The 26,775-nt window shown below is 45.2% G+C and overlaps 1 protein-coding gene and 1 long non-coding RNA gene across 2 annotated transcripts in view; both read left to right on the forward strand.

The window, feature by feature from the left end:
• Window positions 1-3,110: 3,110 nt before the first annotated feature.
• The window catches only part of LOC123517006 (serine/threonine-protein kinase NLK2-like), a 192,271-nt gene continuing 168,606 nt past the window's right edge, over window positions 3,111-26,775 (forward strand). Inside the window, exon 1 of the mRNA XM_045276824.1 lies at window positions 3,111-3,896. Coding sequence (XP_045132759.1) covers window positions 3,508-3,896 — 389 coding nt within the window. The 5' untranslated portion in view covers window positions 3,111-3,507. The remainder of the gene's footprint in view (window positions 3,897-26,775) is intronic.
• LOC123517007 lies at window positions 22,995-25,973 on the forward strand. Its single transcript, XR_006678361.1, has 2 exons — window positions 22,995-24,261; window positions 24,669-25,973. It is a non-coding gene; the product is annotated as an uncharacterized LOC123517007 (long non-coding RNA).

Consider the following 26,775-nt stretch of genomic DNA (forward strand, 5'->3'; position numbering starts at 1 on the left):
ATGATTATCTAGTAGTACCTATTGTGTCCAAAATATTACTCTAGTGAAAATATAATAAAATATCAGTCACAGCAGAATACGTCATCCCTATTCCACGCATCACGTTCATTAAACCAACATGATAGATATGTAGGACTTGATGTGACCACCTTCTCATCTAAGTACTTGTATTAGTTTACCTGAATTTCTCTCTCTCTCTCTCTCTCTCTCTCTCTCTCTCTCTCTCTCTCTCTCTCTCTCTCTCTCTCTCTCTCTCTCTCTCTCCATTGATAAATGACATTGATTTTATTTTGTTGTAAAAGAAAAAAATCGTTACTGCCTTGTAACAGTGATGGGCATTTTGAAACTAAACTTTATCTTATGTTGTGATCTCAAGCCAGTGCGGGTTTTACTTGCATGAACCCCTAAGGACACTAAGGAAGGAAGAGGTCTGATTCAACTTTGTCCCTCAGTAGACAGCCCCCTTGCAGTTTGAAGTTGCTGGGTAGATCAGTTGTAGCATTTTCAACCAGCTTAATTTTATTATGTGATGCAAAACAAACAACTACAACACCAAAGTTGTATCCCCTATCCCAATTCCATTTATGTTGTTAGAATAGTTAATGCATGTGTACAATTGGGACCTACCTACAAGGGATGAAGTAAGAGGACTGATAATTCTCGCTGTATTTTTCTTCTTACAATGAGACGGTATAATGTCTCAGCTACCTCCTTTTAGGAGACTATTCTTGCTATGCTTAGTATATAGATGCTAGTACTGGAAGTTCAGTAACCTTCCTTCTCGTGATGGGTACAAAAACACACTATGGGGTATGTCTTCAATACTCATTTGACTCAAGAATTAAATTCTGTAGGATATATAGTATTTTTAGAATTTGTTTATATAAATAAAATTATATTTTTAAGGTAACTTTCATTTACACGTTTTACTTCATATAATGGTTTATACACCTGACATCTAGTTCAAATAATTATAAACGATGAAACATGAGATTACGATCCCCAAATGTGGAAAGAGCATAATGCAGTCTTCCTGAGGGAGTGACGCTGAGGTGTGCGGGTATGGAGCAGCCTCATAATCATTAATCCCGTTAACATTTCTCACTTTTCCATCCACCTTGTGAAGCTCTAGAGTGGATCGACTGTGAAAATTATAGATTTTATGAGTGAAGTTTAACTCATTTTCACAGGCAAAGTACAGTACTTTACCGGAATCCACGTTATCAGAATTGCTAGTTTTCTCGTCTTTTAACATTCGGGAAACTTAAAAAACAATGGTAATTTGCACAGAGACGGAGAAAAGAAGGAACGGGATTATTTTGCTCTTTCTATGCTATGTAATTAAGATCAGTACAAAATAAATATGCCTTGAGAAATTGTCTTGCAATTAACATGTTAATTAATTCTTTTAAATGTATTTTACTTTATTTATTTACTTAATTTTTTTTATTAGTGTACAGCAGTTGAGGCTGGGCGCCGAAGGTACAGCGCAGCAATAAATTCCTTTTCATGTTTTCATAGAAGCACCAGCGACAGCAGCAGCCTTGAACCGCAAACTGGCTCTCGACTTTTGTTGATATCTTCTATCAGCTGTTTGTCACAAAATAGATTAGTCGTCTGTTCACTTTCTTGTGGCTGCTGCCCCACCATGGGGTGTTTGCTTTCCGAGGTGTCATGAGACCGGGTATTAGAAGGTAGCAAAATTTCACAACTTTGTATATGGTGGAGAAAGCTATCAATGCGCGACTTTAATGGCCCGGCACATCTTGAATGAATTAAGCAGGTTTGCATGGATGACTGGTAGCTGTGTAGTAGTAGTTGTTGAAGTAGTAGTAGTAGTAGTAGTAGTTATACCATCATCATAATGCTTTATAGGCTACAGTATACAGTAATATCTGCAGAGCGAGGCAGACATTCCAGTACCTTCCTCTTTTTATAACTTGCTCCTTTTCGCCTTGATATCAACAGCCACGTAAGCGACACCCGTCAGACGAGGTCAGCATTGTACTAACTGAAACCTTTTCCTGGCCTCTATTCCACCACAAAGATAATGAATAAAGCATGCCTCCTTAAACCATCACCGTAGCAACATCATTATATGCGACAACATGTTACAGTTGTAAGATTGTAGTAGATAGGCTACGTACAAACCACTACTGTTATGCCTCATTGGAATGTCAAGGAAAATGAAAGTAATAGATGTGGCAAGCGAAAACGGGGAGATGTCTTGAGTCGCTACAAAGACAAGCGAAGCATGGTACTTTAGGTATCGAACAATATCAACAATATCTTGAATGCATTCGTAAGTCACACCTATATAACCCTTTTCCCTGCTGGAACACGGCGTTGTGGCGGGAGAGATTAAAGATCACCACAGGACAAAACAAGAGCAGGGACAGTTTCTGATCCTTTTGACATATGGGTGTGTTGTACTAAGAGGTAGGACTAAAGACTGCGAGTAGCAAAAGGCAAGCCATTGAAATGTTTATTGTTGATGTGGCGATGGTGAGAGGAGGCATAAGGGACGCCGGGTGAATCTCCTTACCTCCACTGGTGGGGAAACGTGCGCCCTTTTGGCCCCTCCAATCCCTCAACTCAGAATCTTGGTTGACCATAGTTAACACAAAGAACAGTTTTAACTTTTAAGCTTATGTTGAGTCTATCGTGATCATTGATCAAGCCAGTAAAGAAGTGTTTCTCCACAGCCTACTGTCACTACTTTCAGCTTTTCAATAGACGCTACGCTCCCAGCTAACTCTCCCAAAGGCTGCTCCGTAATAACTCACACGATTACATAGAATATTGTGGCATAACATCCCGCATCTAAGTGGTGAAGCTCGAGGTTATTATCCTGCTGGCTGAGATGAGTTAGTAATATATCTGAAACACGCCATGATGTCGCGCCTAACCTCCTTGCCAAACGTAAGATACATTTTTTCACTCACAAATTCCGAAGTAATATAGTTTATTAAAACTAACATATATTTGCTCTCGGTGATCAGTCTTTGAGTCTGTCCTTAAAATATAGAAGTGTTTTGAAAAGAAAAATATTTGAATTCCTTCATTTCCGTACAACAACTTCTAATCTAGATGCATCATGAAATTGGCGACGCTCGCCAGTAAGTGAGAAGACTCTTGTGGGTGTGTGTTGTCGGGGCCCCTCTCTCCCAGGCAACAGCGTGGCAGGATACAAAGGTTTTGTGTGGGTATCGACTCGCCTTTAACCAACTGGTGCAAAATCTGCTTCAGATAGCAGAGTGGTCAGTAAGAGTGCGGAGTGGATGAAGAGTGTTGGTTCCCGAGGAGGTGGAGTGTTTTTTGGGAGTGTAGTCAGCTGAGTGAGGTGCACGGCGGCTCGCGGGCCAGATAGAGGCGCCAGGTGTAAAGCTGCTTGAGAAATCCTCGTGAAGGTGCTCACTGTGGTCACTGCTCTCCATGTGAGGCTGCCGTGCTGGGCCCTGGTGTGCACTGTGTTGGGCCGGCCAGCACGGGCGTGAGGCGGCGCCCATGGCTCTCGTGGGCACTCGCTCCAGCAGTGGGCGGCAGCATATGATGGCGGGCGTGGGGGAGCGAAGTGTGGGCGTAGTGCCCCCCACCCACAACGCCGCTATCCTCGCAGCTGCTCAGCCCAACTATTATGCCCACTTGGACCCTCGGGGGGCCGCCCCCCAGCCAGGCACGGGCGTGGGGGCTATCCACGCCCACCACCCTCACCACAGGACCAGCAGCACCTCCGCCCAGCAGCAGCAGCCTCAGCAGCAGTCAGGTGCGGGCGGCGTGGGCGGCCAGCAGCAGCAACAGCCTCACCATGGACAAACAGCCACGCCCTCGCCCACCAACAGCAACGAGGTGACGCCCGATAGACCCATCGGCTACGGCGCCTTCGGAGTTGTCTGGTAAGTTAGTTATTCGGTCTCTTCCCTGTTGGGCGGGTCGCCGAACCCCTACGCTGCCATGGGTGGGGGCCTTCACAGTAGGCCGTTTAGGACGTTGTAGGGCGTGTGTGGCGGCGTGGGCCTGTGCTGGGTGGCGTCCCCACCATCCCACGTGTTCTCTCACTTGGGGCTTTGTTCTCTCCCTGTGTGCACGGACGTACCCTGCTTGCCCGCCTGCCCGCCAACCCACGCCGCCCCGCACCTAACCATCCCATGTCCGGCAGACCGCCAGTCCTGCGTTCCTTGCCTGCTGGTAGGACGGGACGTGAAAAACAATATGTTGCTGTAACCGTTTGATCAAATCACCTCCACAATCGGGCCATAAACATGGTGCAGATAAATCTCTACACATCACACTGCTGATCACCGTCATGTCCATTGTCACCTCTCACCACACTATCGGGAGCGGAACCGCTACCACCTGAACATTCCATATCACCAAAATACCACGTAGGAACTTGAAGAGTTTGCTAAAATACGTTAGCTTGATCAGGACAGTTTTTGTTCACTAAATACCTTTTTGCCCCATATATTTAAGCTTTCTTTACACATGCTCAGCTTTTTTCATTAACGTTTAGGTTAAGTTGTGTCTGCCTTCAGATACAGTTTAATAATAATAATTATTATTATTATTATCTCTAGTCCTCGTCCATAAATTTCCCCAGCATGTGTGAAATCACTCTGTGGTGATCGCTGCGTGGCCGCCAAGCCTGCTTCATTCACTGCCATATTTGTGGACCAGTTTGTGGCTGTCTCATCACATCTGCATTTATCTTACTGAACACATTGCAGAGATAACTTGCGTGTTCGTTTACTTGGGGGACCTTGGCTGTCTTTCCCCTGCTGAACAGTCATTTATAACTCATTTAGTGATTAGGATAGGACAAGGAGGAACGGGTTCAAAGTCTACTGATTTGATATGAAACATGAGGCTGAGTTAAAGAAACTCGCAAATAGGGTGGCAGATGACTGGAGTGGATGCGTCATTAGGGGATTTTAAGACGGTGATGCACAGGTAGAGGTTTTAAGTGTAACTGTCCACTCTGCAGGACTGTCACGTCACGTATAAGCTTACTGGTTTCCCATTTCGGTCATGTCAGGCTACATTTATTTCCAAAGAACTGAAATTTATACGTATTTTTAATGGGAAATGTTATAATCCTTGAATTTTGTATTATTATTTCTCTCTCTGACTTCTTCCTTTACTTCAGCAGCGTTACTGGCTCTTCAACCTTCTCTGTCTTCTGCACCTTCCCTGAATCGTGTCTTCCTTCACTGTATATCTGTGGACCTCTTCTTAGGTCTTCCTCTCTTTCCACATTGAATACTAAACATATATATATATACAATATACGTATCCATTCTATTTAGAGAGAAGATTTATCGTCAGGTAGTATACAATATTGGTATTAATAAACTATCGTATGTATAGGTTAGATGTAGAATCCTTTGTTAGTTTTATCATGTTGGTGTTAAAAGCACGCACCCTTCACCATCAGCATATGTAGTTACTACAAATATAACTCCACCATGTCCATCGCTATCATTATCAGCAGCAGCAGCACCACCATCACCACCAATGCTTACCTCATAATTCAACCAACACATCATCACCACTAGCGCTTACCTCACAATTCAACCAACACATCATCACCACCACCACCTACTTTATCGTCATCACCAGCAACACCATCCCGATTCACTCACACCTATGCCAAACTCACCGGTAGGTTATCATATGCAAACCTACAGTAACGGTGTACCATCTAAAGTAGCCAGCTTTTAGGTAAGTATTGTAATTCACGACCGGTTTCGTCTATTACCCTCTTCACCATGGCATTACAAGCATTCCAGACCGTCACCCACATCACTACATACGCCAACATTTTTGGACCCGTACTAAAAAAAGGCTTTGTTCTCTCACCACGACAATTTTGAAGGCCCACAAAGATAAGCCGGGTTCTAAAGACGGTTTCTCCTGTTGATATATATTGAAATCTTGTTATCTGCCTCTACAACCATAGAAACTCCCTTAAAAACCCGCATAACTTCAAGTAGAACCTTTTGAGAATGACGCACAAGAGTTTCAGAATGTTGCCCTTTTACTTAGAGAGGACAAACCTACGCAGGGAGTTAGATGGGAATTGGAGAGAGAGAGAGAGAGAGAGAGAGAGTGGCGTAGGAGGTGGTGGTGTCGTGACGCAAGCATTGAATATAACATAAGCTGGCTGGTGTTGTTGGTCCTATTTTTTTATGTTGGGGAAGGGAAGAAGGGAGGGATGCGTTGATCTAACCGAGCCCTGGGACTTGAGAGGGAGAGAGAGAGAGAGAGAGAGAGAATTAGTGAACAAAAAAAAAAAAACGATCAACCAAAAGGAATATATTCAGTACTTATGTTTTTATCAGTATGTAATCAGAAAAATATAAACCAAGATTAGTCAATTACCTAATAACGAAAGAGTTTACGACACACACACACACACACACACACCCGGTAGCTCAGTGGTTAGAGCGCTGGCTTCACAAGCCAGAGGACCGGGGTTCGATTCCCCGGCCGGGTGGAGATATTTGGGTGTGTCTCCTTTCACGTGTAGCCCCTGTTCACCTAGCAGTGAGTAGGTACGGGATGTAAATCGAGGAGTTGTGACCTTGTTGTCCCGGTGTGTGGTGTGTGCCTGGTCTCAGGCCTATCCGAAGATCGGAAATAATGAGCGCTGAGCTCGTTCCGTAGGGTAACGTCTGGCTGTCTCGTCAGAGACTGCAGCAGATCAAACAGTGAAACACACACACACACACACACACACACACACACACACCTGTGTCCTACATCTGGCAATTTAGTAACACCTTTTCTACTTAACTATTGGCGTATTGGGAGGAGGAGGAGGAGGAGTAGTTGATAGTAAGAATAACAGAACAAGGGGAAGGTGGATGAGGATATGAAGATAACGAAGAGAAAAAGCAAGGGTAGAGGTCAGTTATCGTCTCTCTCTCTCTCTCTCTCTCTCTCTCTCTCTCTCTCTCTCTCTCTCTCTCTCTCTCTCTCAACAACGACAACAACTACTACTACTACTACTACTACTACTACTACTACTACTACTACTACTACTACTACTACTACTTTCACCCTTTGGTTCTACAAGGCTGGTTGGCTGACGGAACCGATGACGAGACCAAAACGAGGTTAATTTTAGTCGAGAAACTATCACAAAGAAACACCATTACATTTATTCATTCTTCTTACGTCTTCTTTATTATGCTTTCCTTCTCTCCTTCCGCTCATGAATATTGTAGTTCAGCAGCATCTGAGAGGAGAAGGAAGGAAGGAAGGAAGGAAGGAAGGGGCAGTGAGTGACCTTTCCGGGAGGCGAGGAAGAAAGGGCTTGAGACCACGTGGCGTTCTTAAGTCGACCGTCACCATCACTACTCCTTTACTGTTTGTCTGTCTTTGTGTTCCTCCTCCTCCTCCTCCTCCTCCTCCTCCTCCTCCTCCTCCTCCTCCTCCTCCTCCTCCTCCTCCTCCTACTACTACTACTACTACTACTACTACTACTACTACTACTATAATAATAATAATAATAATAATAATGTCACTGTTGCTAATGCTTTGTTACCAATATTCTACTACTTTTTATGTAAGAAAGCTATTGGTCAAAGGCTACACAAATTTGCTATATAAGTACATATGAAAAGGCCCATGAGGATTTTGCTGCAGTTTTGCTTACCTATCCAAGTAATCTACATCAGACAGACACATCACCACTATCTAGTAGCGTCACGTCATCCAGATCACCACCGCCATCACTTAGCACACAGTTCACCGCCATTACCTGCATGTTCCCGCCGGCCCTGCGTCACGGGTCAAGGGTTCTGTGTCCACGAGAGAGAGAGAGAGAGAGAGAGAGAGAGAGAGAGAGAGAGAGAGATGGACCACAGTTTATGGACTCGCTAAATGAATCGCCTTGTTTTGCTGCGGCAGGGACAGGCACTAGTACGTGTGGGCGGGGCGCAGTATATACTGGTGGTGTGTTCTAGTCATTCATCCACGGGCGGGACGAGGGCGTGGGCGGCGGGGCGCGGCGGCTCGGTGCGTACGTGATGCATATAAAGGTGTGTGTTCGCTAGTAGAGCAGCGGAAGTGGGTGATTGGAGGTGGCGGCCACGTTCGCGTCATAAAGCTGTGTGGCAGCCTGACGTACCGCCGCTAAGTCAAGGCCGGGCACCCGACACCCGCCAGGGAACAGCAGCGGCCGTGTGCACCGTCAGACTTGTGTGTGGGTGTGTGCGTGCCAACCTAGGTAACGGGCACAAAATAGTTCCTCGGAGATTGATGGGGAGCGGTGACGTGAGGGACAAATAGGGCCGCCGGTTCACTGGGTCTTCTCTCCGAAATATATTATTAACTTCTGACGGTATGTGATCGTCCCCGTCAGTCCGGGGCGCTGCGGGGCTCTTTCCGTTTCTTTGTCGTTCCGCGAGCACCGCGGGGAAGAAAGGTGATGTTAAGCGGCAGGAGGATGAGTGAGTAGATAACGAAGTCGGCAAGCCCAGCAGCCGTCACCTGTCTGTGGGTGTGTGACGGGTTAACGCTTTTAACGTTTTGTCAAGTGTGATGCCAAGCTGCACGCACGCAAGGTCCAGTCTGTGTTCGTTGCCCCAACTCCACTGTACCAACCTTGTGGTGTTGGGAGCAGAAGACATCTGAGTGGAGGTGTGACCATCCTCTCTGTCTTCAAGACTCATCCAGTGAGGAAAACACAAGGAAATTAATGAATAAAGCTTTACCTTGACAGGTGGGCGGACAGGCCGCTGGGTGGGCAAGGCAATGCAGGGCAGCTGCAGCGCCTCAAGGATGCTGTGTATTACAGTGTGTCGGGCAGGGTCGAGGAGAATGTGAAGTAATCTAATCTGTAAACCTAAATGTTAGGGTGGAGCTGGTGCAAACGAGGCCTTGGCAGGGCAGGCGTGGGTGGCATTACAAAGCCACGTACTGGCCGGGCGTGGGTGAGTCACGTGGTGGCCGCACCGGGCAGCTGACGGAGGGGAAAACGGATATGTGAACACTGAGTGCCTGTGGCGTGGGCGGCTGTGCGTCCTTCAGGGCTGACTGACTGCTGGGCGGCGGACGGGTCTGGGCAGCTCTTACCTTTGGGCGGGGGTGGGCGGGGCAGGGAACAAACGGTACAGAGAGAGAGAGAGAGAGAGAGAGAAGGTTGGTAGCACTTTGGCATTTCACGGAGATTCCTCCCGTGAATGTAGGCAAATTTATGCGTCAGGTAAACCATAATAGCGGAGTAAGGTATGCAATGGACAGGTGAGGCGGGTTTATTTGTATTATTGCCACTGTCAGGAGGGAGGCAACTGATTATATGTGCAGGCGTCAGCCATCCCTGAAAGAGAGAGAGAGAGAGAGAGAGAGAGAGAGAGAGAGAGAGAGAGAGAATGACAAAGCAGATGGATGAGATGAGAATGAATGAGAGAATATAAAAAAAATAAAGCGAGAAACAAAGGAAAGAAGAGTGTTTAGAAGTTTGCCATCTAATTTCCATGTATAGCTATTATAAAAGATGAAGTTTGCTGTGAAAGAAAACGGGATGGTGCGTAAATAGCGTCTCTAATTAGGGAACACCTTGAAAAATACGTAAGTAGGGAAGTAAGTATAGACCGCGCCAGGTGCTTTCATTTATGCGTTTGTATATTTATCGTTTATATGTGTACTAACTTGCTTAAGATGTGATTGAGGTAGTGTCTGTTAAGTCAAGTATTTATCCACGCATTGCTGAGACATGTGTGAAAGCCAAGTTAACAAAATAGCTAAATAGTGTAACCGAAGTTAATGCAGGAAAGAAATGAGTAGGAGGATTAATTCAGTGGAAATAATTAAAAATATCGAAGGAAATTATAAGAAAAGAAGTTAAATCAAGAAAATGAGATTGCAAAAAATAATATTAAGGGTAAAGAATAAACGAATGAATAAATAATGGAACTAATGTAACGAGGGACGGGGAACTTCAGCTAAGTTGTATGGTTTGGAAGGTTATAAGGAAGGAAAAAAAAAAGGAATTAGTTTTTCTTTCAATGGTACAAAATAAAAAGTTATTTTTGTCTTTGTTACTACAGAAATTTTGAAAAGAATGTAGCTGAAAAGATTGCAAGTGGTAACAGGGGAAAATGCTAAAGATTTCCAGCGTGAAGGGATAAAATATAAGAAGACAGACCAGTGGAAGTGAGAAAGTGTGAGTGGAAGTTGGATGATGGAGGAGGTGGAGGATAGGAGGATAAGTTTCATACAGGGAGTACCACGTGCAGGAATAACGACTTCTTGCATCTTCCTTTATTTTGTGACGTATGTTTTCTTTGCGTGCCTTGTTGCTTTGTGTTCCTATAGCTTCATTAATGTGTTGTTCTTATATTTCACTTATTTTCCTAGATTTTTATGCTTGCTTTATGTTCTAATGCTTCCCTTATTCTCTTATGTAGTATTTATATATGCCTCCCTGATGTTCATATACCTGCCTTATTTTCCTGCGTTATGCTTCTCTTATTTTCTCATATTCTTGCTTGACTTTTGACTACGGCACTATATGTCCCAAGCAGTGGCAGAGCTGGTCCAGGGCTGCGTGGTGGTGGTGGTGGTGGTGGTGGTGGTGGCCGCAAGGGTCGTAAGTTCGCGCCTCCCCCAGGGCAGCTTCCAGGTGAGGGCGCCGGCGCTCGTTACCTGCCCAGACTGAGGGTTTCTTTGTGGGCCAGGCCGGAGTCTTGAGGCGTCATGGGTGCTGGGGGTCACGTGGGGAAGGGAACGGCTAGGTATGGTGCACGGGCGTCCTACAGCATGTCCATGGGCGTGCTGAAGAGACTCCATGGCTTGGGGAAGTGGGGGAGGTGGCCGGAAATAGGAACTAAGTTGAGTCTCGTAGTGGTCTTTCCTTGTCCCTGCACCGGACATGGCTAACGCTGCCACCATCCCAGTCCTCACCCCCCACGCATTGCTCCTGTTCGCCCCCAGTACAGCAACAGCAGCAGAGGAGGAGGAAGCGAGCGGAGGTTGAGGTGAAGAGAGGATGGTTGTGGTGGTGGTGTCCGCTGGCCCAGCACCTGGCGTCCTCCCGCCCTCCCTCCCGCTTCCCCCATCCGGCCTTGAACCCTCCGCCGCCAGCTGCCGCCTGCTGGTGGTTGCCCTCACTTCCAGGGGAACAACCCGCCGCCGCCACCCTGCCTCATAGTAGCTGTCCTCGCCGGGGCCTCTGTTGAACTTCACATGTAGAGTTGTTAATCCTGCCTTCATCTTCTCTTACTGCTGTGGTGATGGTGCTCTTCCACTGGTGCCTTGGAGAGTGGGGCTGCGTCACGCTGAGACGTCATTCATTCACTCAGTCAATCATTCATTGTGTCAATCAGTCATGTCTATCAAAGTACTTTAGTTTTTATTGATGCACACACACACACACACACACACACACACACACACACACACACACACACACACACACACACACACACACACAGCACCTCGAGGAAGGGCTGGGCAGGGATGTCTCAAAGCGGGCAGGGAGGCAGCGGGCGGTGTGGTGCGGGCAGCCAGGTGCAGGGCGGGGACGGATGGACGAGCCTGCTGCTGCTGCTGCTGCTGCTTGCTTGACAAAGACCCGACGGCCTGCTGCTGGCGGCCTGCTGCTGGGTGTGGTATGTGGTGGTGATAGGAGTGTGTGTTGGATGAAAGGAGAGGGAAGGGGAAGAGACCTGGAGAGGAATGTGGTGGTTTGAGTGGAGGTGTTAGGCAGTATGTGTTGGTGGTGGTAGTGGCGGGCGGTATGGAATACACCAGTTAATGTCTATTGTAGTTATGGATCAGTGTGGGTACAGGGTTTCTTGGGGACAAAGTCTTAGAGGCGAGACTGCATTGTGCTACTCGACGCTATATAGGAAGAGAAGAAGGTATGATAAAGTTTAAGGATGCAGAGAAGAAAGACTTGCTTGTAATAAAAGTAACTGAGGAAGGCAGCTCAGAAGACTTAGCACGTTGGAGAAGTCTGATCCATTGTGGCGGCACCTAACGGGGGCAAGTGAAAGAAGTTGTAGCAATGTAGAGAGACTGATATTGGTGGTGGATGCGGGTGTGCAGATGGGTAGAGTGCAGTGTAGACGCAGATGGATGAGTGGAGGGAGTGGATGGGAGATAGGACAGGCATGGAATGGAGGTAGGCGAGAGAACGGGGAGCGAAAGAGTACGGCATGCATGGTATTTGATGGACGAGCTTGAATGTATAGAATGTAGCCTTGAAGTGGGTAGCTTGGAGTGTCTTGTAGGACCGCCGGGTGGGGACTGAAGGGAAGTAGGGGGAAAAAAGGTAGACTATAGTGTGTTTTATCTCCATCTCTCCCTATACCTCATCTCTAAGTATCCCCCTATCTTGTTCCCTCTGCTCCCTGTCATTCCCTACAGTCCCCTAGCGGCCCTTCCCTACCGCCCTCTACCTTGCCAAAACACATTCCCTCTGTCCATGTCACCCGGTACCTTCCCCTACCATCTCATACCTTCCACCGTTCCCTAGCTTCGCATACCTCCTTCCCTCTGCTGCCTACCATCACCTAACTTCTTCATGCTTCCTGCCGTCTCAGTCCCCCCCCCCACTCCCTATTCGCAGGGTACGTGCAGGGTAGGTTAGATAATTGATTGAGCAGCGAGGTCGAGTGGGTGTGGCAGGGAACGAGCGGGTTTGTCCTTCCTTTCCCCCCACTCCCATCGCCCTTGTCCTCACGCCTCCTCCTCGTCCTCCTCTTCTAGTCAAGCTTTCTCTCCTTGCCTTTCACCTAGTCTTCCCTTGATGCCTTGACACTTTTAAGAGCAAAATGCCTCCTCCTCCTCCTCCTCCTCCTCCTCCTCCTCCTCCTCCTCCTCCTCCTCCTCCTCCTCCTTGTGTGTGTGTGTGTGTGTGTGTGTGTGTGTGTGTGTGTGTGTGTGTGTGTGTGATAGCGTCTTAGTTCCCATCAGCCGTTATCATTGTGTGTGTGTGTGTGTGTGTGTGTGTGTGTGTGTGTGTGTGTGTGTTTGAGTGAGTGAGTGAGTGAAGCCATTCATATCATCCAGTGTATTGATCGCTTAACTCCACCACCACCATCACCACCACCACCACCACCACCGCCACCGCCATCGTGCTGTGTGTGTGTGTGTGTGTGTGTTTCATATTATGGTTTAAATGTCCTTTTAGCTCATCCATTTGATTAATAGTAGGATGAGCAACTTTCTATTATTAGGATTAGTAATAGAATTTGTTGTTGTTGATGTTGTTGTTGTTGTTGTTATTGTTGATGTTGATGTTATTGTTGTTGTTGTATAGATAGTAATAGCAACTAGCAGCAACAGTAGTGATAGCAGTAGTAACAGCAGTAGAATTGGTAGTAGTAGGAACAAGAGTATTATTATTATTATTAGTAGTAGTATTATTATTATTAGTAGTAGTAGTAGTAATAGTAATAGTAGTAGTAGAAGGAGTAGTAGTAGTAGTAGTATTTGTTTATGTTGTTGTTGTAGTAGTAGTACGTTGGATGAAGAGGATGAGTAATAGTAGTAGTAGTATTTGGAGGAGGGGGAGGGGGAGTAATAGTAGTTGTAGTAGCAGTAGTAGTAATAGTAGTAGTATGAGCAGTAGTAGTAGTAGTAGTAGTAGTAGTAGTAGTAGTTGTAGGAGAATAAAAGCATCAACTTACGTAAGCGAGCGAGGTGAAACAAGGTAACACAGCGGCAGGAAATCTCTATGGTACATTTCCCTGTGTCTTCTGAGCACCAGCAACAGCGTCTCCACGTCTCCGCGAGTTGACTTAAGAGGTTTAGGGGAAAGTAAGTCCTGAGTGGCATCCTCCTCCTCCTCCTCCTCCTCCTCCTCCTCCTCCTTGCTCCTCCTCCTCCTCCTCCTCCTCCTCTCTCTCTCTCTCTCTCTCTCTCTCTCTCTCTCTCTCTCTCTCTCTCTCTCTCTCTCTCTCTCTCTCTCTCTCTCTCTCTCTCTCTCTCTCATGTATATGCCCCTACACATAGACACTCGTTTTCCTCCCTCTCTCTCTTTCCCTATCTATCTTTCTCCCCCTCTGTCTCTCCCTCTCTTCTCTCTCCCTATCTCCCTCCTGCACGTGCTAAGTGAGGGGAGGGCAATGCCTCCCCTCTCCCTCATGCGGTATAGACGCGCGTCTCACCTCCCCTCTCTCCCTCTCTCCTCATCCTCACCCTCCATTCTCTTCCCTCATTTTCCTCTCGCTGCCTATTTTTTTTCCCTCTCCCTCCACGCTCCATCCCCTTTCTTTATTCTTCCTTCAGTCTCTCTCTCTCTCTCTCTCTCTCTCTCTCTCTCTCTCTCTCTCTCTCTCTCTCTCTCTCTCTCTCGTGTTCAGTTCAGATGTTTTCCTTATAAATGTAAATGTAAATTTTTATGTATATTTTGTTTTAGTAGTAGTAGTGGTGGTGGTGTTAACATCAGGATTCTTGATGGCTGCTTGTTTCCTCGTTGTTTGCCACATTGCCCAGGCTGTGAAGGCTCCGTTGTTATGCTGCCGTGTAGTGGTTGTGATAGTGGTAGTGGTGGTGACGGCGTAGGCAACGTGCGGTGCCTGCGGTGGCGGCATGTTCTGTGTACCGGCGCCCCGCGTTGTGCTGCTATCGCCGTGGGCTCTTTAAAGCGGCGCGTCTGTGATTCAGTTTAGCGGCGCCTTGGCTGGTGCGGCGTGAGTCTGTGGTGGCTGAGTAGTAAGTGTATCTGTGGAGGAGCGGCAGCTGGCGGGATGAAAAGGGCTGTGAGCGACGGCGCCATGTTCATGGGGGTGGGCGGTGGGGCGGACAAGGGAAGGGGTGGCCGGTGGCGTCTAACACTCACTACACAAAGTAGTGTCGCGCCCACTGTGTTCCTTCCTGCTGGTGGTGGTGGCGGCGGCGGTGGTGCAGGGGCCGCGTGCCGCAGGGATGCTGCAGGAGTGGTGAGGCTGAGCATCAGGACCGCATGCGTTGTTAGGATGGTAAATCAATAATTTTGCTGTTAATATACAAGGTTGAGGCTGTGCTCACGCCTCGCCCCACGACGCGGGCCTGGTCGGTAAAGGATGCCGACCCGCCTCTTGTCAAGACGCCGCCCCGCCTGAGCCACGCAGGGACGCAGCGGCGGGCCTCGCTTGGCCGCCGGGTGAGGCCCACACGCGTGGCTTGGAGCGACGCTAATCTGGGCAACGCTTCCCTCCTGCCCTCACTGACGCAACCCAAGCTGGGGCGCCTGCAGCCTTCATGTAGGGACGTGACCCGCAGACATCACTGTTGGCGGGACGGGGTCACACACATCCGGGGCGGAGGGGACGATTCCGGAGAAAACGAGGCCCCGGCCCAGTCCTTATACCCGCGGCCCGCGTTGCTTCCTGGCGGGCACGGTCGTTAGTGTGGCGCTTTAGCATTCCCGACACGCGCCGCACGGACCCAACCTCTTCTGCTGATGGTCACACAGAAAGGCTAAAACACGCACCCAGTAACGCACACCGCACGCTCCGCTTGTCTGATGGCACCAATGGATATTTAAGTAATATATGTGCAGTTGTGGTGGTGTGAGCGCCCACACTGTGAGGCACCGGGCATTGTACTAGTAGTTGTTGTAGTATTGGCTCCACGTTCACACACTTCACAAGACAGTGCTATGGTGATATGATCGTTTCCCCACGTCTTACACCACTCGCACACACAAATGTTTGGCTATTCATTAGTCTCTCTCTCTCTCTCTCTCTCTCTCTCTCTCTCTCTCTCTCTCTCTCTCTCTCTCTCTCTCTCTCTCTCTCATTTAGGTACGTAATGAAACCAGATAACTTTGCTTCCCTTTCTTGTCGGTTCCCTTTTCCTTCCCCCGAGGCGAGAGAGAGAGAGAGAGAGAGAGAGAGAGAGAGAGAGAGAGAGAGAGAGAGAGAGAGAGCAGTATTGCTAATCCAATGGCGGTGATTCGCCCTAAATATGTCACGCACTCATTTGTGGACAGACAGACAGACGGAGAGAGATAGATAGATAGAGAGAGAGAGAGAGAGAGAGAGAGAGAGAGAGAGAGAGAGAGAGAGAGAGAGAGTGAGTTACTTTGCCTTAGTTCAGTACGAGGCCAGGCAAGTGAGTGCGTGTGTTGTGCGGGCGTGCAGTGGTGTGTGTGTGTGTGTGTGTGTGTGTGTGTGTGTGTGTGTGTGTGTGTGTGTGTGTGTGTGTGTGTGTGAAGTTCTTTGTGTAAGTAATTATTTCCTTCCCTCTGCTTTCCTTTCCTTTCCTTTTAATTCCCTCATTTCTCCATCTTATTCCTCCTGTCCCTTCCCTTCCCTTCCCTTCCCTTCCCTTCCTCGCTCTTTCCCTCCCCTTCCCTTCCCTTGCTTCCTTCTCAGGTAGGATTTCATTGAGCCTCGTATCCTTCCCCTCCCAGCTGCAGGATGTGGTTCTCTCTCTCTCTCTCTCTCTCTCTCTCTCTCTCTCTCTCTCTCTCTCTCTCTCTCTCTCTCTCTCTCTCTCTCTCTCTCTCTCTCTCTCTCTCGTTCTAGTTAACTCATTTACTTGATAGAATATTTAGGTCCTTGCTAGAGAGAGAGAATGCTAACAAAAAATACATACTTAGGGACATTATTAGTTTCCTCTGTGTGTGTGTGTGTGTGTGTGTGTGTGTGTGTGTGTGTGTGTCTTTAGTCTAGTCTTTCAGCGCAATGTCAGCGAATGGCCGAGGAAGTGAGCGAGCAAGCGAATGAGCAAGTGAGGGAGTGAGTTAGCGTTCCGGTAAGGAAGAGAAGGGAAGGGAAGGGGCGTGATGTCAGACAGCAGTGTGTGTGTGTGTGTGTGTGTGTGTGTGTGTGTGGAGGGTGACGCAACGCCCTCCTCTCAGTCTTACCTTCATTCTAATGTCATGTACGTAGGTAGAAAGTGCTCGCTTCAGCCTCCTTCTTGCTACTTCTTGTGTCACACACGCATAGCCGCTGGTGGAGGAGGCGCAGCAGCAGCAGGAGGGGAGTTGTGATGGTGAAGGGCAAGAAAGGTGTTGGCTTTGAGGGTGGATAAAGAAAAGGCGTATGTATAGGATAAGAGATGGATGTTTCTGGTAGTGATGGATGAAGAGGAGGAAGTACAGGAAGAATGATTGAAAGAGGAGGGAGGAGTTAGTACTAATATTTGAATAAAAGAAAGAAGAGAAGGAGTGAGATGAAGAGAATAATGTCCTTGTAATGATGGAGTGGGAGGAGATGGAGGTGATGAAGTTCAATAAAGAAGAGGAGAAGGAATACAAGAGAGAAAAAAAAATGTAATGATGTTGGCTGTGGAGAAGAAAGAGGAAGAGGAAGAATAATAAGAATAGGAAGATCAAGAAAGAAATAAAGCAACATGACTAGGACAAAATGTAGTGTGACTGAGATTAAGACGAAGTATAAAGAAATTGGTAAAAAAAAAAAGGAGGAGGAAAAGGAGGAATAATAACAATAGGAAGATCAAGAAAGAAAGAAAGGAACATGACAAGGAAAAAAATAGTAGAGTGACTAAGATTAAGGAGATGTTTAAAGAAATTGATAAAAAGAAAGAAAAAAACAAAAACAAAGGAGGAGAAAGAATGTGAATAACGGGACAAAAATACTAACGGGAATGACGAGAAAAAATCAATAAAGGAGGGAAGGAAGACAAAGAAAAGGATATAAAAAAGACGGAGAATAGAAGAAAGACGGTCAATAAGGAAAGAAAAAAGAGAGATAACAAGGAAGGAGAGAAAGAGAAGAAGGGACGTGGAGGAGGAAGAGGAAATAATGTAAGAAAAAATGTAAAGGAGAATGAAGAAAAAGAGAGAAAAGAAAGAATTAAGGAAGGAAATGAGTGAAGGAGGAAGAAGAGGAGGAAGGTAAGAAGTAACGGATGTCGCAGGATTAGAGGAAAGATATTACGGAGAAAAATAAAGGGGGTTAATACAGAGAGAGAGAGAGAGAGAGAGAGAGAGAGAGAGAGAGATAATTATTCAACTCCATACCCTGACTTGAGCAATAAAAACAAAAAACAACATAAACAACAAAAACAGCAGCCTTGTATTGTAATGAAGTGCCGTTAATTTGGCGTTCGTTGTGAAGTACCTGTGTAATTTTTTCTTTCTTTTTTTTTTCTTTGTTTATTTCGTTCAGTCATGTATGAATGAATGAAGTGACATGTGAGATAATTGTTGTTCCTGTTGTTGTTGTTGTTGTTGTTGTTGTTGTTGGTGATATGTATTACGTTTTGTGAAAGCTGATGGAGTTACTACTACTACTACTACTACTACTACTACTACTACTACTACTACTCCTACTCCTACTCCTCCTACAGTACACCACCACCACCACCATACCTACCTACATTCTACCCACTCCTTAAGATAATATTGAGGACTGACCTTACAGTAATCTAACCTACTCTTGTTTAATCCTCCATGACCCCTACCCAACCCTGCTCTACCCTTCCCTAACCTACCTCATCGCTACCCTGTCTCATCCCTGCCCTGCCCTGCCCTGCGCTGAACCCCTACACTCGTTCTCGCCCCTCCAGTGTGCCTGTCCGCCTCTATCTTATCGTGACCCAGTTGAAATTTGTGCCGCGGCCAGCCCACCCTTTTTCTCCATGACTTAGCACACTGTATTCCTGCTGCCACTGCTACTGCTACTGCTACTTCTAATTCTACTTCTGCTACTTTTGCTTCTGCTTGTGCTACTACTACTAACTCTACTACTACTTCTACTTCTACTTCTACTACTACTACTATTAAACGTGAATAGTAGTAGTAGTTTATGGGAATAGTGACGAAAATAGGTGAGAGTGGTGGTGGAGGTGGCCGTGGTGGTGGTGATGGGGGTGATAGCAGCGAGGGTGGTGACGGAGGCAGGTAGAGGTGGAGGTGGTGATGGGGAAACAATACCTTCTGGTCACCTGAAGACTCTATAACAATGGGGGTTCACTGTGACCTCACGCCCCTCGCACCCACGTCTTTTTCTCCCACCTTCCTTCCCTTCTCTCTCTCTCTCTCTCTCTCTCTCTCTCTCTCTCTCTCTCTCTCTCTCTCTCTCTCTCTCTCTCTCTCTCTCACACACACAAAACCGACATAAATGAAAATACAAAAATGAAAAGGTTACTGAAACTGAAACTATTGTGGCGTACAGAGAAAGAGAGAGAGAGAGAGAGAGAGAGAGAGAGAGAGAGAGAGAGAGAGAAGTAGTAGTAGTAGTAAATAGATAAATGTGTATGCATAATTGTGTTTAATGAGTATAGGGAATGGTGTGGTGTGGTGTGCGGTGTGGTGGTGAGGTGTGGTGTTGTGGTGTGGTGTGATGTGATGTAGTGTGCTGTGGCGGTGGTGTGGTGTGGTGTGGTGTACAGTGGGGTGGTGGTGTGGCGTGAGGAGCCTTCACCTTTACTATCCCGTGTGTCACTTGAGATTAGATACCAGTGCACGTGTGGAAATTATCACAAATATTGACCTTGTACTGACAGACAAATATTGTAGGTCTGTTACTGACTTCTACTACTACTACTACTACTACTACTACTACTACTACTACTACTACTACTACTACTACTACTATTACTACTACTACTACTGTACTTTCCTTGCCACAATATGTTCTCTCTTCCACTGTTAGACGGACAATATATATGAGTTACTGCTGCTGCTACTACTACTACTACTACTACTACTACTACTACTACTACTACTACTACTACTACTACTACTACTACTACTACTACTACTATTGCTGCTGCTGCTGCTGTTGCAGCTACAGCTACTGCTACTACTTGTTTCTTTGTGTTTTGGTATGTATCTTTCTCTTGTGTGTGTGTGTGTGTGTGTGTGTGTGTGTGTGTGTGTGTGTGACTTCTTCAGCAGCGTTGTACTTTACTAGTCAGAAGAAGAGACGTCTGTTGTATTCTTCTTCTTCTTCTTCTTCTTCTTCTTCTTCTTCTTCTTCTTCTTCCTTCATTGTACTGCCTACTGTTGCTACTGTTGTTGTTGTTGTTGTTGTTGTTGTTCTTTCTTCTGCCTAGTCCTGTATCTCCTTTCTTTTATCTTTTTGTTTGTTGCTTCCTTGTCTTCCTTTTGTTATTGTCCTTGTTTTCTTGTGTGTTTTCTTTGCTTTTTGTTTTATTTACTTCACGTAACTTTTTTTTATTTTTTCTTTGTTGTTTTATTTATTTATTTTTTCATTGACGGTTTCGTGTAAGCCTTTCCTCTCCTTTGGTTTAATGAGTGTTCGTATCAACCCGTGTTTCTTTCTCCTGCTCCTTCTTTTTTCTCCTTTCACTTTTCCTTCCTCTCTTCCTGCTTTATTTCCTATCACTAACTTCCTTCCTTCCTTCCTTCCTTCCTTATGTCACCTTTCACCCATTTTCTCTCTCTCTCTCTCTCTCTCTCTCTCTCTCTCTCTCTCTCTCTCTCTCTCTCTCTCTCTCTCTCTCTCTCTCTCTCTGTCTGTCAACCAAACACAGCTGTATGCAAACTCCTCCTCCTCCTCCTCCTCCTCCTCCTCCTCCTCCTCCTCCTCCTCCTCCTCCCCTTTTAATCCTCCTTTCCCCTGCCTTTCGTATTGTGTCGGTGGGAAGGGAGGGGAGGAGGGAAGGAAGATAGAGGGGATGGAGAGAAGAGAGGGAGAGAGGGGAATAAATCTCTTGTGGATGTGTCCCCTCGGCTCATTCCCCTCCCATAATGCTCCTCCTCCTCCTCCTCCTCCTCCTCCTCCTCCTAAACGAAGCGACGCGTTGCCCGGTTGTTAGTGCCACATTTAATTGTGTGTGTGAGTGTGAGAGAGAGAGGGAGAGGGAGAGAGAGTGGGGAGGTCTGTTAGTCTGTGTGTATGTGTGTGTGTGTGTGTGTGTGTGTGTGTGTGTGTGTGTGTGTGTGTGTGTGTGTGAAACGTTTCTCAGTCTCACTTTTCGTCAGCAGTTAGCCACCCCCCCGCCTCTCTCTCTCTCTCTCTCTCTCTCTCTCTCTCTCTCTCTCTCTCTCTCTCTCTCTCGCCACCCTTGTTTTATCGATCTGACCGTATATTCTCTCTCTCTCTCTCTCTCTCTCTCTCTCTCTCTCTCTCTCTCTCTCTCTCTCTGTGACATATTGCGCTCTGATTGGTCTCCACTTCACAAAGCAAGTAGTGTTCTCGTATAAAGATATTACGAGTATACAAGTTGAGTTCTTATACTTGTACAGACAGTAGTTAAGGTTGTTGTTGTTGTTGTTGTTGTTGTTGTTGTTTATATATGCTTTAGGTATTTACATACATGGATACATACGTACTTAGATATGGGTACATGCTTGTGTTTATTTCTTGTTCTTGTTTTTGTTCTTGTTCTTGATCTTTTTTATTTATTATTATTATTAGTAGTAGTAGTAGTAGTATTTTTATTTTTTACTTTGTCTTCCTCCTCTTCCTTCTCGATCTTCAATGTTTTGGTTGTTGTTCTCTGTCCCCTTCATATTGTTATTGTTATTACAGTACTGCTGTTGTTGTTATTATTATTATTATTAAGTTTATTATTTTTTACTACTACTACTACTACTACTACTACTACTACTACTACTACTACTACTACTACTACTACTACTACTACTACTACTACTACCACCACTACTACTAATGCTACTGCTACTTCTTCATCATCTTCTTCTTCTTCTTCTTCTTCTTCTTCTTCTTCTTCTTCTTCTTCTTCTTCTTCTTCTTCTTCTTCTTCTTCTTCTTCTTCTTCTTCTTCTTCTTCTTCTTCTTCTTCTTCTTCTTCTTCTTCTTCTTCTACTACTACTACTACTACTACTACTACTACTACTACTACTACTACTACTATCATTATTATGAATTATTATTATTATTATTATTATTATTATTATTATTATTATTATTGTTATATTGCTATTATTTTCATCATTACCTTTCTTAAATACTCCCTTTTTTATTACAGGTACGTGGTCGTGTTCCAGTCAGTCGTGTGTGGTCGTGAGTACTTTCTCTCTCTCTCTCTCTCTCTCTCTCTCTCTCTCTCTCTCTCTCTCTCTCTCTCTCTCATTACTATCATCATTCACGCCGATTTACATTCATTTTGATATATTTTTCCACTTTGCTTTGTGTAGTTTGATGTGTATAGATGCAACATTCCATACATACAGTAACGCGTAACTCAGGGCAGTGTTGGAGGGTGTGGAAGGTGTGTATGCGAGTGAAGGAGGTGAAGGAGAGCAGATATCATTGCCGTGGTTATCTCTCTCCCATTAGTATGATGAACACAATGAGAGCGTAAGTGGAGGGTCTTGTGCTGCGGGGCTGTGGAATGAGGAGGATGATACTACTGCTACTGCTGCTACTGCTACTACTGCTATTGCTACTACTGCTACTGCTACTACTACTTCACGGGAGCAGTTACATGTGGAGAGAGAGAGAGTAGTATTAGTAGTTGTAGTTGTATTAGTGGTAAAAATGATAGTAGCGAAAAAAATTGGTTCCTTTTCAATTTCTGTTTTGTAAATGTACTCGTGAGCCAAACCCGAACGAAGGAAAAAAAAAAGTATAGAAAAAACAAAAAGGGGAAAAAAATCACTTGCAAATCGTCTTTCACTTTTTTTTTTTCTCTGACACACACACACACACACACACACACACACACACACACACACACACACACACACACACACACACACACACACACACAAGTAAATAAATAAGTGAATGAGATAGAATAATTACAAAAACGCAGCCAATTACGTTTCTAACACACACCACGCAACATTTCCATCACAGCTTGGTAATTTGTTCATTTTTTACGTTCCTTCGTGGTAACCTTGGTGTCATCTCCTTACACATTAATGGCGGCAGAGAGAGAGAGAGAGAGAGAGAGAGAGAGAGAGATGATGACTTAACAATGTCTTCGTCTTGTGTATTCCTGTACTCTCTCTCTCTCTCTCTCTCTCTCTCTCTCTCTCTCTCTCTCTCTCTCTCTCTCTTCTCTCTCTTAATTGATTTTTATGTTGTTAATGCTATATTTTATTTGTTGTTATTTATTTACTTATTTGATTTATTTTGAGAGAGAGAGAGAGAGAGAGAGAGAGAGAGAGAGAGAGAGAGAGAGAGAGAGAGAGAGATGAAATGCAGCTGTTTTAATGGCAGTGTTAATCATGACTGGTGCTATAGGCTGAGGGAGCGGAGTGGCAAGGTGAATGGGATATGATGTTGTGCCTTGCCTCAGTACCTCAGCTTGGGAAAGGTTATTTGATTAGTGCTCCGCTACCTCCGCGCTAACCAGGTGTGCTGTTATTGTTATACTGTGTGCCTTAGTATAGAGTGTTTCTACTTATAAGGGAGAGCGGTCAGGGGGTAGAAATAGTTTACAGATATATGAAAGAAAGATGAATAGAATTGTGTAGTTTATATGCTCGTATTGGCAAAAGGAAGTGTGTGATTTTTTGTAAATGTGTTTTTTTTTTTTAATACTATAAAGGCTTTTCACGGGAATTTATGGGGTGAAGGAGGTACCTTTTGTGATCCCTCCTATCTCAGTGTCCACCCGCTAGGGAACCGTTGCCCCGAGTAAGGAAGCCCAACCTACACTCGGATCGTGGACTGGATTCGAACGTGTGCGCTTGGAGACCCCTCGGACCCCAAAGCACGCATGGTTCCACTGTACCACGGCGGACCCATATTTGTCTATTTGTTTTCCTAACACTTGTCTTGGTCTGTTTTATTTTATTTTATTTATTTATTTATTTATTTGTTTATTTCTATGTGTATCTTTTGATGAGGAATGTTCCGAGTGGTATTCCTCATGTGTAATTTAGTGTATTCGTGTTTGGGAGTTTAGCTGGAAAAAATAATTAATATCTTTATATGTTCATATATACATCAATATTGCTTTAGTTCATTGATCGATTCATTTTCTGCCTGTCATTCAGTCTTCACTTACTTATTTCGCGTATGGAGAGAATTAAGAGCAGCCAAAAAGAAAGGAAGAAAATATTCCTCAAATCTTTCCAAAAAATTAAAATACATAAGTAAAAAAAAAAAAAAAAAACTAGTAACATTACTTTACAAACCTTCCATATGTTTACAATGACAGATACTTACATTTATTGATATATTTACGTTTATGCACATTAATCGTCTTCATAAAGAGGACAAAACGGTGGGTGCCAGGTGGAGGAAGAGGAGGAATAGGAGGAGGAGGAAGAGGAGGAGAGGGATACATGAAGTTAAGGTTGATCGCGCCTCGCCAAGAGATTGAAAGTTAGTCGGTCCGTGATGGAGGTGAGATGAGCGTTGGAGAGAGAGAGAGAGAGAGAGAGAGAGAGAGAGAGAGAGAGAGGTTGGTACACAAGTGTTTCGTTGTACATTAAAATGACACACACACACACACACACACACACACACACACACACACACACACACACACACACACACACGCACACACACTTGCCATCCGCCTATCCCACCAAAAAAAAAAAAATGTGAAGGTAACGAGTAGAAATAAGTAAATTAATAAAGTTAGGATGTGATATTCTTATAAATGCTATATTTACTTTGAGGAAGACCCGTGTGTGTGTGTGTGTGTGTGTGTGTGTGTGTGTGTGTGTGTGTGTGCGCGCCAGGTGTTAAAAAGGCGAGTTGGAGGTATGCAGTGAAGAGCAGACAGGTAATTTATTAACAGGCAGGTGCGTCGCAAGATGTCGCTAAGGGAACTGAAAACTGCCCCGATGTTTACTCCACCTCGAGAGAGAGAGAGAGAGAGAGAGAGAGAGAGAGAGAGAGAGTCGAGTCATTCACTCTAAGAGGCCATTGTCCTTACGAGGAGGAAAGAAACAAAGAAAGACACTCGTTTTTACTTTTCCATATCATCGTGTGTGTGTGTGTGTGTGTGTGTGTGTGTGTGTGTGTGTGTGTGTGTGTGTGTAAGGAAGAGTGTTTACGTTCATATATTATCGGAATATGAGAGAGAGAGAGAGAGAGAGAGAGAGAGAGAGAGAGAGAGAGAGAGAGAGAGAGAATTGCCAAAAAGTGACATTAAATGAAATAGTGATATATGATTATAGTAAATGGGAGGAAATTATGAACAACGATTAATGATTGGGGAAAACTAGCTGCCACGCGCGTACACACACACACACACACACACACACACACACACACACACACACACACACACACACACACACACACACACACACACACACACACACACACACACACACACCGTAAATTTCTAGTCAGGTGGTGGAGACATGTTGCATCAGAGAGAAGACCAGGAAGAAGAGGAGGAGGTGAGGGTGGAGGTGTGGAGGGGGTGAGTGGGAGAATATAATAATTTATAGGACGCACCTGTACAACCTATCATTATCTCCACTCACCTGTGCCCAATGAAGTTGTTTAGTGTGCAGGTAACATGGCTTAACTAGTAAAGATTCGTATGTGTGTGTGTTTGTTTTGAGTTAGATCGCCATGTTTTTTTTATTCGCTACAATTGGGAATATACGTGCATTAAAGATTCAAGTAACATTAAAAGTTTAACATGTTGTGTGTGTGTGTGTGTGTGTGTGTGTGTGTGTGTGTGTGTGTGTGTGTGTTTTAATGGTTTTCCTTACCTGAATTGAAATAAAAACCTGATTCAGACTTGATTTTCTATTTTGATTAGTACGCAATGTTAGTTCTAAAATCATGAGTATGTACATTTTCTAAGGCAATAAATTTGGTAATCTCAGTAAAAAGGGAAAAAAAAACCTCGAATGCATGTCAAGTTATAAAACTGTTATGACTTTCATTGATTTGTCATGAGAGACGGCTGGCGCTGGCTGTGTGTCGGAAGAAAAGGCGCATGCACGTCATTGTTATGCTGATGTCATGTCTTTCTTTACACTCTTTTTTTTTTTTTTTTTTTTTTTAATTGCCGTCATGTTAAATGTTAGCCAAGGATTGCGTCACTGTTTCCTGCCTCACTCACTGCTTCAAATGAGTGTTATGGATGTTGATTTTAAAATATTCTGTATGATTTCAGTGTAAGTTCAATAAATATATATCTACGTATTTATCTATCCGTCTATCTATCTATTCATGTACCCAAGGAGTTGATACATGAAGTAGAGACGTGCTGGGCTGGCTGGTGGAAGGCTGAGATATTCTGGGACGGAAAAAAAATAATAAAAAGCCTACAATGTTGACAAGCCGTCCCATTGATTCATATGACGAGTGTGAACCGCAGCCTTGCCCGAGACCAGCATGTCCTTCACAGTGAGGTTAGCGGGAGTGACACGCGAATGCATACTCAACCAGCCACTAAACTGACACACTCACTCCCCTCTCTCCTCACACTCCCTTGCGTCCTGGAGTGGTCTTGCCTTCATTATCCGCGACATGTTGGTGCGCCTGGACTTGACTTCTTGCAGCATAATCACATCCCTTCAAAGTTGAGGTCTTGTTTAGGCGGGCAGAGCAGTAACTTCCTCCTTCCTCAACACCCTGAAATCCGCATCCAACCTCGCGTCTTCACCACGACCACCACCACCACCACCAAAACCTCTGCTAAGCCTCGCCAGGGAAAGAAACGCGAGTCTTCCCCCCACCATTAATAGCTAGAAAACTTTTATAACTAACCAGAGACCCTTTACTCCTTACTACAGCCTCTCACCAGTAACTATAAAGCCTGCACCATTAGACATACCCCTCTACCACAAAGAAAGACCCTCTAACACAAGCCAGAACACCTATGCCATTGACTATAGAGCCTTTCATCAGTAATTGTAAACACTTCACCATTAGACATAGCCATCCACCACAAACTAAGGTCCTTCAACACTAGCCAGAGGAGCACCACCATTGATTAGAGCCT

Source organism: Portunus trituberculatus, chromosome 41 (assembly GCF_017591435.1).
Source record: "Portunus trituberculatus isolate SZX2019 chromosome 41, ASM1759143v1, whole genome shotgun sequence".
NCBI lineage: Eukaryota > Metazoa > Arthropoda > Malacostraca > Decapoda > Portunidae > Portunus > Portunus trituberculatus.